The sequence below is a fragment of the Neltuma alba genome, unplaced genomic scaffold (assembly GCF_004799145.2).
Source record: "Neltuma alba isolate B1F8T4 unplaced genomic scaffold, ASM479914v2 tig00010580_pilon, whole genome shotgun sequence".
NCBI lineage: Eukaryota > Viridiplantae > Streptophyta > Magnoliopsida > Fabales > Fabaceae > Neltuma > Neltuma alba.
The window spans coordinates 419,831-432,665 of NW_021635445.1; the positions used below are offsets into that span (position 1 = coordinate 419,831).

The 12,835-nt window shown below is 45.1% G+C and overlaps 1 protein-coding gene and 1 non-coding gene across 2 annotated transcripts; both read right to left on the reverse strand.

Moving 5' to 3' along the window:
* Nucleotides 1-115: 115 nt before the first annotated feature.
* LOC114757195 (uncharacterized) lies at nucleotides 116-4,027 on the reverse strand. The gene is made up of 5 exons (XM_028946195.1): nucleotides 3,919-4,027; nucleotides 3,292-3,507; nucleotides 715-792; nucleotides 530-606; nucleotides 116-454 (listed from the first exon to the last, which is right to left on the reverse strand). Exons 1-5 carry the CDS (start codon nucleotides 4,025-4,027, stop codon nucleotides 116-118), a joined length of 819 nt encoding a protein of 272 aa, XP_028802028.1.
* Nucleotides 4,028-12,517: 8,490 nt separating this feature from the next.
* On the reverse strand, nucleotides 12,518-12,589 carry TRNAG-GCC (transfer RNA glycine (anticodon GCC)). Its single transcript has one exon. It is a non-coding gene; the product is annotated as a tRNA-Gly (tRNA).
* Between the last annotated feature and the right edge of the window lie 246 nt (nucleotides 12,590-12,835).

Sequence of the window (12,835 nt, forward strand, 5' to 3'; positions counted from 1 at the left end):
TAAGTAGGGCCTGAGGCCCCCTGCAAATCCATAAATCTGAGGAGCATGCCGCAACAAAAGGATGGTCCCCTATGCATTTCATTCTTTCCGGAAGGGAAAAAAAAAAGTACCCCCATCATGGTGAACCTCTCCTTGTGATCGGGATGAGGTAGATGCCTCCCAGCTGGGGGGCGGATCGAATCGGAGTTTCCTTAGGTAGCCACCGACCTACAGTTATCCTTAAACTTCCGTGCTTGGTGGAGAAGAAGCGAACAAAGGTACGCTCGCTTGCTGTCTTGTTCTCTGCCGCGAACTGGGATCGCTCGCCAGCTAGGTCAGATTGGAACAATAATTTGTTAGAACATATTACCCATATTCGGGGACAAGGGGCGGAACGACCTCTCGATCTACTTACTGCAGCCCAGGAATAAAAACGTCGTCTAGGCGTTCCTTGTTGCTCCGATCTCCCCGACGCCTAGGACGTTGTCTGGGCCAAGAGCCATAGTTAGTTGCTGTTTCTATTTTGTTGTTTTTTTCTTGTTGTTGATACCGGCAAGACCCAGCCAGATGATGTCTGCTGGTTGGTAGTGAGAGGACTCGTAGTACCTGCATACCCAAAAGGGGGCGCTGATTAAAAGACAATCATTTTTCTTTTTTTTCTTACTCTCCCTTAGCAGCGGGAAAGGAGTCTATCTATCTGCCTAGCTTTGGTAGATTTCCCCCAACGCAATCCACAGAAATTCCACGAATCCCTTGGTGGATAAGTCCGACGACTCAGCAGCAGTGCGGAATTTACTTTCTCGTCTGGTGGATCTGATCTTTAGGGGGCAATACATACCAAAAGGTTCGAAGAAGGAACGCGCATAAGAGTATATAACCAACCCACCCTTATGTATAACCTATTCACATTAGTAAAGCGGCTGGATGCATAAGGGAAGTGCACGTTTGTGAGACCGGATGCATAGGGAAGTCAACCTACGAGCACGGAAGAGCGTGGTACCGCTGCCCCTCTCTAAGTAAAGGTAAAGTCTCTCCTTCAGCTAGAATGTAAAGAAATTGAAAGAAGCGCGGAAAAAGGTCAAACGCGGTTGCTAGCATCGAAGAGAGCCGTCATCGACGATAAAGTGGGAGTTCGGACTTGGCGAACGAGCTCTTGCCGCGGGAGAGGAAAGCGGGGCAAGCAAAATAACCATTCCGGTGGTTGATAGTGGAACAAAGGCTGGAAAAAAATGGATAGGCATGCCTTATCATCCAAAAGGATGTAGAAAGAGGAAGGGCTTCAAAATTCTTTTTGAAACGTATGTTGATTGAACTAATAGATGCTGGGTGAGGGCTTAAAGACCCTATTCATATAGCGTTCCTGACTTATAACATTTGAATTTCTCAAAACATTTTAAATTGTAAACGGGTATGGCTTTAACTTCATTCATTTTGACAAGGATAAAATCAATGGGAAGAGGTGATTCATGTTCAAGAGAGCAGCTTTGTAGGGAAATATTATTATTATATATGGAATCCCATAATTTCTATTATCCTTCAGCGGGTATATGAAATAAAAAAAGAAGTATTAGAAGGGGTGTTTTCTCTATCCCCGCTAAAGCTTTCTAGTTCCCCCAGTGAGAGCTGCGATAATGGATTCTCTCACAGCTTTTCTTTACCCGGTTTTGATTTTGATTTAGTTGTTCGTATCGAAAAAAGCGACGATCTCGTCTTGACTGCATTCGCTCGTATGTTGAGTTATCACTTTTTTCAAATTTCTTTCTTTTCGAAGAAATCGTTTGGTTTTCGAACGGATCGCCGGGAGTTCTATGGCCAATTAGTTGGAGGAGGCAGAGTCAGAAAACTGTATAGATTTAATCTGATTAACTCTATGAATACAATCTCTCGGCCCACTCTTTTACGACAGTAGGAACCTTTAGTGAGAGATAAGTTTTTGAGTTAATTTCCTCTTTTTTAGAATGTCCCATTTTGGACGAGGATGGGAAAAATTGGTCAGAGGGGGTTGGGATACCGCCTGTAGGCCTTCTGGCCTGCGTCTTACTCAATTTTATGTTGGCCAATTTCGACCGGGAATTTCTAAGCGCATTCCCAGGTATCCCTTATTCTCGCTACATTGATGAAGGATTCGTGTCCTTTCCACTGATGAGTCTCCAAGTGGAGAACGCTTCTTTCAAAGATGATCTTTTAAGTAGTTTATTTGAGTTGGATCTGGATGGAGAAATCCATTCTATTGTACCGGGTGGCCCCACTGAGCCTTGTTATGTGGGTTTAATCTTTATTACCCGAGATGGGTTAATTCAAGTTGTCGAAAGGGAAGAGTTTAGCTAGTCATTTTATGTTCCCCTATCGGTAGTTTCACTCCATGGTTATAATATGTAGGTTCGGCCAGTGGTACTAGAGTTGATTAGCAAGCCACACCCTAATAGCTTCTGTCGCATCCTGTTTTGATCTCTGGTTTTATGGAATTCTTTTTGTTAGAATCTTGGGGGGGGTATACGCCGTACGACAGCTCCACGACCCCAATGGGGGCTCCGGCGTTACGTTGTGAATCTAACCAATAAGTCAAGTCAAGAATAATAATCAAACTGGAGGAGTGAAAGCCACTCGACTGGTTGGAGAGGAACGAAAAGCCAGAATCGCTTGGTAAGCAGGCAGGCACCAACTCCCAGTTCTTTTCTCTTCTTTCTTTTTTAGAGGACAGAATGGAAAGCAAGAGGTAGGTTGAATGATTTCCCCGACTTTGATTTTAGCATCAATTACAAGAGTGCCGCCCAAAATCAAAAATAGTGCATCTTTGTCTCTAGTGAGAATGTGAATAAAACAGGCGCTAGCTGCAATTGCATTATTATGATGTCACCTAAAGCTTTCTGAATCCTCTCTCTAGTCCAATTTCCATGACCATGGGAACAGTCATCAATAGATCTAATTGAACAAGGGATTGCGATGCCATCGCTGCCTTTAGAGGATCATCTCCCTTTCTTCTGGATAACTTCACTCTGCCCCTCAAGCTCCGTTTGGTTCATCATGTGGACAATTCCTCCACATTCTTCTTGTCTGGAAATGCATGCTTTTATGGAGGGGTCGTTGGTACATTACAGGTTCAACCCTCACTCTCCCCCTTACGCTGTGCTCTACCTCTCCATGGGCTAGTTTCAAGTTCGATCATAGACGCAAGCAATCTAGTATAGCAAGCCTGCCTTTCAAAACAAAAGGCTACTCCTTTCTTTGCAACTGGAATAGAGGGACTGCTACTTCCGAATCCGGGAAGTCCTTCTCGAAAGAGTCATCTAAGGCTTTTCGACTTCAATTTGCCTTTAAGCCGGCCAGTCTGCTTCTTCGAGTGAGGACTTGCTCGGCCCAGCTCGGTTCTCTCACTACCTGAAATCCGTATCTTATAATGGATCTGGGCATTTCCCTTAAGATCCAGCGCCTGCAGAAGTAAAGTGATAGGAGAAGCTGCTGGTGGGAAATCTCTATTCATCACACCCCTCTCACCCGAGCCTCCTGGAAAGACCCTTGGTCTCCAATCTGCAGATGAGGGGATTTCCCGAGTACTTTTTGACTTTAATGGTTTTGAGAAAACTTGTCTTCACTTCTAGTCATTCTAACCAACTCTCCACTTCTAGTCATCCAACCTCATTCTCGTGCTTTAAATTAAAGCCTTTTTCTTTGCCATTCCAGAATTGGTGTTGTGGATTTCTGGCAAGTGAGATCTTATGTGGACCAGTGCGTGAAAGCAATTACAACAAAAGCACCTAATGACAAATCCAATTAGGATATATAAAGAGAGCCGGGATTAGGCCCCCCGCGGTAGACTTTTTGGGCGCATTCCGCCAGTAGGAACTGATCGACTAGGAAAGAGATCTTGGGAATCCCTTTTTTTCATTCAATCATACTCTCTTATCATCCGAGGGTGACTGAAACTCCCTTTCGAGCTACCTGCATTAGGTATTCTCATTCTAGCAGGGCCTATTCCTTCAACACCAGCTAGGGCATTGATCCCTAGAAATTCCTTAAGAAAAGGAGTCTTATACAGCACTGCTGCCATTTCCTTATCTCTTTTTCTTGAAAGAAAGCAACCTCACCATACTAGTCTTAGTCTCATGCTCCTATAAGTGAGAGAGAGTCTACTTTCTGCCTTACAAACTGTTTAGTCCGACCTTGCCGGAAGGAAGGATTTCGATCTTCGTTACCATTCCTTATCATCTATAGTCCTTTTCCAGAGCGAGATCCAGGACCATCAGTAGCATATCGACCAGCTTCGCGAACAGGCCGCCTATACTTCCTTACCGATCCGGTACTAGTTATGGTTATGCTGCTGAATCAACTGCATAATCGATTGGATCAACAAGGTCAATTGGATCTGCTACTAGTGGATTATATGTTCCCATCTATGCCTCTAGTGATGCTTCAGCCTTCGTCTTTGCTGCTCCTGTGGGGACGAGAACGAACTGACTCTAAATCTGCAGAATCCACTACCCGCTCCTCCTTCTTGGTCACCAGAAGAGAATCAACTGGATCGACTTTCTCGGACGCTGGCTCTACCTGTGCTCTAGCTTCGGGTTCACCTAGGTGGGAAAGACGCTTTCTTTATGGCTGGTGGCTAGCTTTCTGTCTTTGGCTTCTTTCCGGTCTAGCATGGCTGGCTTGGCTGCTGGTCCCGGGTCTGCTTTCTTTCCTTCTTTTCTGTCTCAGCCTCCTTTTCTGGCTCCCCAGGGAGCTCTGGTAGTTGTGCTCGTGAACTCGAAGGCCAAAGCCAAAACGAGTCCGATGGAACAGGTTCAGCTGGCTCCGTCAAAGAAGGGGCGTTCGTGGAAAGATAGACAGAATGAAAGACCATTCCTTCTCCGAACCCCGCTTACCAAAGCAAAACAAGGGAATGCCGCTAATTGGAGTGGTGGCAACTACTAAGAAAGAGTCTTTTCTCCGCATCTGCTTGAGGGGGAATTGTCTTCACTTCATTCATTCTCTCCGGTGTCCTCACCACTAAGTAAGCGCTCCTATTCTTGTCGTTTCAATCTTTTTTCATAAGCTTTTTGGCCTATCTTTAGCCTTTTGATCAAAGAGGTGCCTTGGGTTCTTTTCCAAGAGGCATATGAGATGGTATTGAGAAGCAGGTAGAGAAGGAAATTTATTTAACAAGCCGAAAGCAAGCTGTATATCTCTATTATCTTTTATCAAGTTCGGGACTGATGGGCCCCTGCTGAGATTCATTTCTCGTATCCTATACGTATCATCTAAGAGTGAATAGGGCTTATGGATCATCAACACACCAGCTAAAAGTACGTAATGGATAGGCTTTCCAATTCTCATGTCCTAAGAGATTTGTTATATTTTTTCCACTCTTGTGGACTTCACCAAGGAAGTAGCGCCTGAACTTTAAGGTTCCCGATTTGAAAGCATTAGGTCCAGCAGAGGTCAAATCCTTTGACAAGAGCTTCCGAGAATATGAAGGATTTGGCAGCTTTCCCAGTAAAGACATGCTTCCGGTTGTCCTCCTTCACCGCTAGGATCCCTTTCTTACAGCCTTTTCCAGGATAAGGATTCGCTTTGTTCCTCAATTGGTTTATTGGCTGGACATTGAATTGCATTGACCTACTATTGTAAATGCTTGTTTGGCAGCAAGCGATGAAAAAGAGGGCTTCTGCTTTTTGTGCCCGAAAATCATAATGATTCTACAGTCGCATAGCTCCAGACGTAGCCGGATGTTTATAAAGAGGGTACCCTTACTTAAGTCTTACTTGGGCATAGTATAGGTTTGCCACTTAATCCACTCTTATGTGGTCCTTCTTTAGTGACCAGAAAGCCTTTCTTAAGGAATCAACCTATTGAAAGCTTATGTCTCCCAGATTCGATAACTAAAGCAAAGATTCCTATCTCTTAAAGAAAAAGTGGAAGAAAGAATGATGCGCAGATTCCTTTGTGCTGGTTGTTGACATGGCTGGAGATTTAGCTGCTCGCAAAAGAATCCAATCCTCCGGCCCAAGCCCGATTTATCATTAACTAATCTGCTTCTTAGCGGCCTTGGACTGATCCTGAAGCATTCTCTTTATCCTTTCTTGAATGAAAGTCGAACAGAAAGACTTTGACTTTACCTTGGAATCAGAAAGAATCGAAGAAGTCCTTTAAGCACTGTCTATTCATCTAGATTGGGTGGGTTAACCAGCCACTAGATCAATGAATCTTTCCACGTCACGCCGGGTTTCATGTTCTTACCATGTCCCCCGAAAACATGAAGAATTTCATATCTCTTAGAAAAGGGATCTTTTGATAAGCGCTTTTTCTTCCCAAACACTTTCGCAATTACATATTTCGGTGTAGTTTGGTTCAGCAAACTTACCAATGGCGCATACCCCAACCAGAATGTGATCATTAATGAAGAAGCGATTCTTAAAGAAAAGAAGGATTTGCGTAAGAGAAAGATAAGGAGTTATCTCAGATCTTTACGTTTCCCCCTTATATGAGGAGATAGGCCGCCCTTAGTCGAGTTCAGTCAGCGAGTTTAGGGATTGGGAGTAAGGCGGAGAACTTCACTTAAGCAAGTACTTTTTTTTGCCTTTGAAACAAATAGAATCAAAGAAGCATAAGCCGCTTAACGACCTCCACTCATGAAAGAAAGAGGGGCGGAAAGGATCTGATTTGAGCTACTACAAGCATTGGATTTCCCGGCTCAGTTAAGCGGGGTCATGGAAAAAACAGGTTAAAAATCACGATCGATTCCTTTTTCAAATCCTGCTGCACGAGCCCTTCCCGCATGTCACAAATGACCTAAAAATAGGAAGAATCCTAGAACAAAATGAGAGGTAGCTAACCAACTTCTAGGAGAGACATAATTGACGGCATTGATCTCGGTAGCTACACCACCCACAGAATTTAAAGAACCTAAAGGAGCATGAGTCATATATTCCGCGGAACGACGTTCTTGCCAAGGTTGTATGTCTTTTTTCAGTCTACTCAAGTCGTCAGCTTCGTGACATTCGACGAAGCGAGCAGAAGCTCTCCGCTCGTGCTTCATTGGAGCGAGACACTCGCTTCCACACAGAATACTTCGCTGCCTACCTAGCTCGCATTTTCCTAATCTGGTTTATCCTCTCGTTGGCTTAGTGGGGTTGATGACATAGCAAGGAGATAAGCGGTGTGGGGCGAAGTGAGCTTGGCCGCTCTGAGTAGAAGTGCTCTCTAGCAGCCTAGATCTAGCTCAGCTTGAGACTTTCGTACTGACGGATCGTCATAAAAAAAACAAGGATGACTTCGCTAGTCGCGAGTAAGCGTACCAGCACCCGTACGGGAACGGCTTTCGGCAGACAAGTTGCAGCAGCAAAGAGTGCGCCCTTTCGTTTCAATGTAGATTCTCCCTTTTTCCTAACCCTCTCAGAGAACTAGAAGAAGGGGCCTAAGCACGGCATCTGCCGTACACTTGAGTGGCAAAGGGGGGAACTCACCTTTTAACTAAACTCGACCTAAAGGGAGAGAAAGGGCCATCAGCTAACAGGTTTGTTCGAAGCTAGGGATTGAATACGGAGCTTGGCTGCCCCGGGGAAGATCCATCCTTTCTTACCACCAACCTATGTGGGCCGGCAGGAGTGCGGTAGGCCAACCGTTTAAAGTGCTAAGGATGATCCATTATGAAAAGGACATGGTCAAATTCAGATGTTGATGTTGGCTCCGAAGCAATTAAGAAAGCGTACCAAATGAAAGCCCCGAAACTTCAACGAAATGAGTTGAACATAGTTCAACGAATCTCTCTGCGCAAGCGCAGAGACTTCGTACGTTGTTCAACTCATTCAGAGGTACGAAGTCGCTAGAGCGAAGCTATAGGGCCTGCTTTGCCCCTTGATCAATCGAATTACCTTCAGATGGCCGATTTCTGCCGCCGTACAGTAAGTACCTTGTGGCATTATCACGGTGGATGTGTTGGTTGATCATGATCTAAGAGTAATAGGAATAAATTCCCTGCGTGTGGTAGATTTGGTGGGACGAATCCTCAAGCCACGCTTGGGAGGTATGTGTCTGCATTTCGTTGATAATAACAGAGAGGCTTACAATTGGTGTTGTTCAACCTTGACAGGTACATGGATTATTAGAGAAAGAACAAGGCATAAATGATGGGATAGAGTTTCAATTCTCATATTTGACTCAGCTTTCAGATTGCTGGATGTCTGTACGCCTAAAGGGGGGATTAGGCATTCGTCAAATGAATCAAGTGAATGAGGCCCTGCTCGACGCTTGGAGAGACTCTGTATCGACTGAATCGTATTGGGCGAAAATATGCTCATCAAAGTACAGGCATAACAACCAGGACAGATCTTGTATTAATCTACTATAACTATAGGATAGAAGGATAGAGTCCAAGGAACCTAAAAAACTCGAAGAAGAGCGACAAGTTCTCGAACAAACAGCGGGAGAAGCAGACTGAGCCTGTTACATTGATAAAAGGCAGTCCTATGATCACCATCTTCAAAAATAAAAAGGACACATACTACGACCAGTAAGCTTCATCATAGATCGACCTACTGAGGCAATGACCATGCACCTAAAGCCACTTTACATAAAAGTGCATATTGCATATTGAAGGAGTCTTGGTCGATGGAGGGGCTGCGCTTCTTTGTTCGCTAGGCTTTCGCGCTAGTCATGAATCCTTAGCTTGGTTCCCGGCTTTGAATTCGCGATAAAGCTTAGCCTTTTTGCCCATATTGGCCTTCACTCAAAACGATCGGTTCGAGTCTGCTGCTGCAATTGGCAATGAATTGGATAAGCGGTGGCCTTCTTTTCTTTTCAAAACTAATACCAAAGAAAGATCTTAAGAGAAGAAAGGCATTCTATCCCCTTTGTGTCTTTATTCTAGGCAGAGCTCCCGCCGCCTTGGTCTTGATCAGGGAATCACACGCTTCTTCTCCCCCTTTCTTGGCGGCTGATTCCTAGTGTGACATGGATCTTCCTTATATCTCAGAGGTTGCGTATATAGAAAATGGAGTCTTTCCCCTATATCCCAGTGCCTCGACTAGTGCTTTTCCTAAGTGGTGGATATTTTTTTTAGGCTTTTTTTCATATGTATTCCCCTCTTTGAGTGTGCTAGTAATAAGCTGGGAAAGTCAAATCCATCAAGGCGAGGAAAAACTAGTTTGAAAGTAGTCCTCCTTGAAGTTCCTTTTAATTGAATGTGGTAAGGATAAATAGAAATGCAATCTCTGAATCTCTTACATCCCGCCTAGTACCTTTTTGAATCGAGGGGGCGAAAGCTTAATATCAAGTAGGAGTTCTGGATTGAGGTCCAGTTGGTTGGATAAAGGTTGGAGTTCTAAGGGCATCATCTCGAAAAATTGCCTTTCCTGGAGTTTCTTTTTAAGTCTTTTCTTTCTTCTTCTATATCTGCTTTCTCTCCGCTCCGGGCAAGTCCTAAGCTTTGCCTTTCCCCCCGTCTCCTTACCGCCCTACTCGCAACTTGATTTTGACCATATCCCGTTCGGGGCTCTCTGGTCTAAATGCTCGAAATGAGCGATATTCACTCGGAACCTAGAGATTCAAACAGGCACAGGTCAACCAAAAGCATATTGCCGAGCTAAGGGATTTCTTGCTATTGTCCCCCCTACTGAGCCGTGGGGTCTTGCTTGGCTATGCCTCGGGAATTGGGCCTCTGGTTTTTGGTAGTACAGGGAACCCAGTTTCTGGGGGGCAACTATGGGAACGAGACTAAGTCCTCTCGAATGAAACCTGGCTTCGACCCGAAGCGATAGGTTTGGTCTACCACAGTAATGAAACCAGCGATGTTTCTGATGCTACTATCGATACTTCCTTCATTGCCCATGTTCGTTACATTGCGTGGGCGATGTTTTCACAGCCAGCAGGGCTTAAAAAATCGATCTAAACTGGGGAAGTGTTTTCGCTCTCAAGCGCCCTAGTCGAACCAGATACGCCGATCCACGCCAGTGGCGAGCTAAGCGAGTGGAAAGCCTACCCATACCAGTATAGCTGCTTGGGCTTCCATCCCGGGATTGACTTCGTTCACCTACCGACACGAACAGCCGGGCTTCCCTTCCCGCCGAGAACTTGATTTCCAGTTTTCCTAGGCCTACATCCCTTAGTCCACGGATTAGCAAAGCTTGTCCGAAAGATGACTTTCCTTTGATCTGCTCATAGACGCAACAGCTGGGCATGAGATGTTCTCATTCATGGATGAGTATAGCGGCTATAACCAAATCAAGATGAACCCTGTGGATGCGGAAAAGACTGCCTTCTGAACTCCGAAAGGTAACAACTATTACACAGTGATGCCTTTTGGTTTAAAGAATGCTGGTGCTACTTATCAACGTGCTATGACTGCTATTTTTCATGATATGATGCATGAGGAATTGGAGGATTACGTTGATGACATAGTAGTGAAATCCAAGCAAAAGAAAGATCATGTGGAAGTGCTTTGTCGAGTCCTACAGAGATGCAGAGAATACAAGCTGAAGATGAGAACCCGATGAAGTGCGCCTTCGGAGTAACATATGGGAAATTTCTTGGTTATTTGGTGAATCGACAAGGCATGAATGTAGACCCAGCTAAAGCAAAAGCGGTGCTCGATATGCCAGAGCCAACCTCAGCGAAAAAGTTGAAGTCATTTTTAGGAAAAGCTTCCTACTTGAGAAGGTTCTTACCAGGCATACTACTCATCGGTTATTTTGCCCTTTCCTTTGGGATCGAAACAACCTATTCAGGGTTGTCGCCTACATAACCTACCTCCCAGACTAAGGGAAGAAGGTCTCAGATCACTGTAGTTCGAGCCCTTTTGTTAAAGCAGTTCCTGTACTTTGAATGAATTCAAGCTAGTAAAGTAGTCTGCTTGAAGGGGGCCCTCCTCACCTCTCCCCCTTCCCCTTATCATAGAAAAAAAACTAACCATGATACAAGGGCCTGCCTTTCAGTACGTGAAAACGGAAGTGAAACTCTTTCACTGTCTTACTTTGGCCCCTCTCTAGCCAAATCAAAAAATTGGAATTTACCCCTTTTTGGGGGGCAGGTACTCCCTAATCAGGTCTTTGAGAATGCCTTTTTCTTGTTCTATTCTTCGTAACCATTCCCGAATATTATCTGGATCATTTTCCAAAGAAAATTCCAGTGATTCCATTATATGCCGGGCGACTTCTGAGTTTAGGGTCCTCTGCTCGGGAAAAAGAGTGGTCAAAGGCCCTATTCCTTTCTCCGATTCCTCGCGAACTCGTTCTGTTATTAACGCGTGAAGCTCCCTTTTTAGTTCGGAGACTTCAGCAGAGTGACCTTCTTCAGCCGGGGCTGGCGCCTGCGGTAGCGCTTCTTGCTCTTGAGCCCCCCCCGGGGGGGCGACCGTATTAGCGGGGGCGTTTTGGGTGTTTGGTTGGGCAACCTCTTCACCTTGCTCATTTGGAAAGGGTTCCCCCAGGACGGTTAGATCGAAAGACGTCCACCCGGAACCCCTACTGCTACCCCCTATTTCACTTCCCCCTCCCACTGAGATGGAGTTGGATCCGCCGGAAGATGCTGAAGCTCTGTCCGGATCCATCATGTGCAAGCTGGAACCTACTACCGAACCGACAATGCAAAAAAGAAAAAGGGGAAGATCCCTCCCAAGAAGCCGACTAAAGAGGCAGCGGACCCCTCTTCCGAGTAGCATGGATTGGAGTCTTTCTAAGAATTGCGGACATTCCAATCCAAGCACCAGACAGAGACCGGTGAGAAATACAATACAAAGCAATAGCTTTGCAATTCTCCCAAAAACCATTTTCAGTCTTACCGAAATAGGATTTCCTATTTGTGCCATATGCGACTTATTTGGACTTTTTCTCCTTTTTTCTTCCCGCTTTAATATTTGTTCTTGAAAGTCTTCGTTTCCGTGTAGAAGCAAACTCTCCAAATTTATGACCAACTTTTCCTTCAGTGATCTTACAACGAACAGGACTTTTTCCATTGTAAATTTCGAATTACAAATTCTCGTCACCTTTTTTTTCATTTCGTACTTTCTGTTTTTTTTTTTCCGCTCCCCCTTTCCCAACAAGGGAAAGACTGAGACTTTTGTCAAAACACTTACGCTACGGGCTTTTCGGAGTTCACCTGTAGGTCAGAATTTTTTCTCAACCAGGCCTCAACTGGTGGAAAAAATTCACTTATTTCACACAAAAAAATTCTTCTGGTTTGGTTCTGCCTATCTATGTTATTTCTCGATTTTCCGTTGAAGTGTAGTGCTACTCTCTTTGGTTTTTCTCTTCCCGCTTTAATATTTGTTCTCAAAAGTCTTCGTTTCCGTGTAGAAGCAAACTCTCCAAATTTATGACCAACTTTCATCCCCCCAAAAAACGGCTTTAGGCTACTACCACTGTGATGTGAGTGGTTCCAATTGGTTTTTGTTTCCCAATTATCCTGGCCGGAACTTGTATGCAGCACTTGTACGAAGGTGCATGCATAAAGGTTTGGAACCCTATACAAACAAGGTGCTGCTTGCTGCTCGCCCCTATCTCTAAAGGGGCTTATGCACTCCACTCGCTGCCTACTCTACTCGTTACCACTAAACGACGAAGCAAAGAGCGGAAGGAGGGACTTGAACCCTCAACCTCAGCCTTGGCAAGGCTATGCTCTACCATTAAGCTATTTCCGCCAGCAACGGTAGTGGCGAAGCACTACTGAGCAATTCACGTATCACTTGATACGGACGACTTCTTTTTTTCCGCCGGACCACACTCTTAACCTCCGATCGAGCTACGAGCACGAGTAGGTAGGCGGCTAGAGGGGAGGGGCAGCGGCTGGGCTGCCTTTTCAATCAATCTCCGGCCGCCCCTGACCTAATAAGGCCGCTATTGGTGCGAGTTGTAAGGAGTCTTGGTCTCGAGTCGAGCTGGGGCGT

Excerpts from the sequence above, each read along its gene's own strand:
- LOC114757195 (XM_028946195.1), bottom strand. The coding sequence starts at position 4,027 with ATGGCAGCAGTGCTGTATAAGACTCCTTTTCTTAAGGAATTTCTAGGG. Across the intron at positions 3,508-3,918 it reads AATGAGAATACCTAATGCAG|ATTGGAGACCAAGGGTCTTT; the intron begins GTAGCTCGAAAG and ends CCTCATCTGCAG. Across the intron at positions 455-529 it reads CATCTGGCTGGGTCTTGCCG|GCGTCGGGGAGATCGGAGCA; the intron begins GTATCAACAACA and ends ACAACGTCCTAG.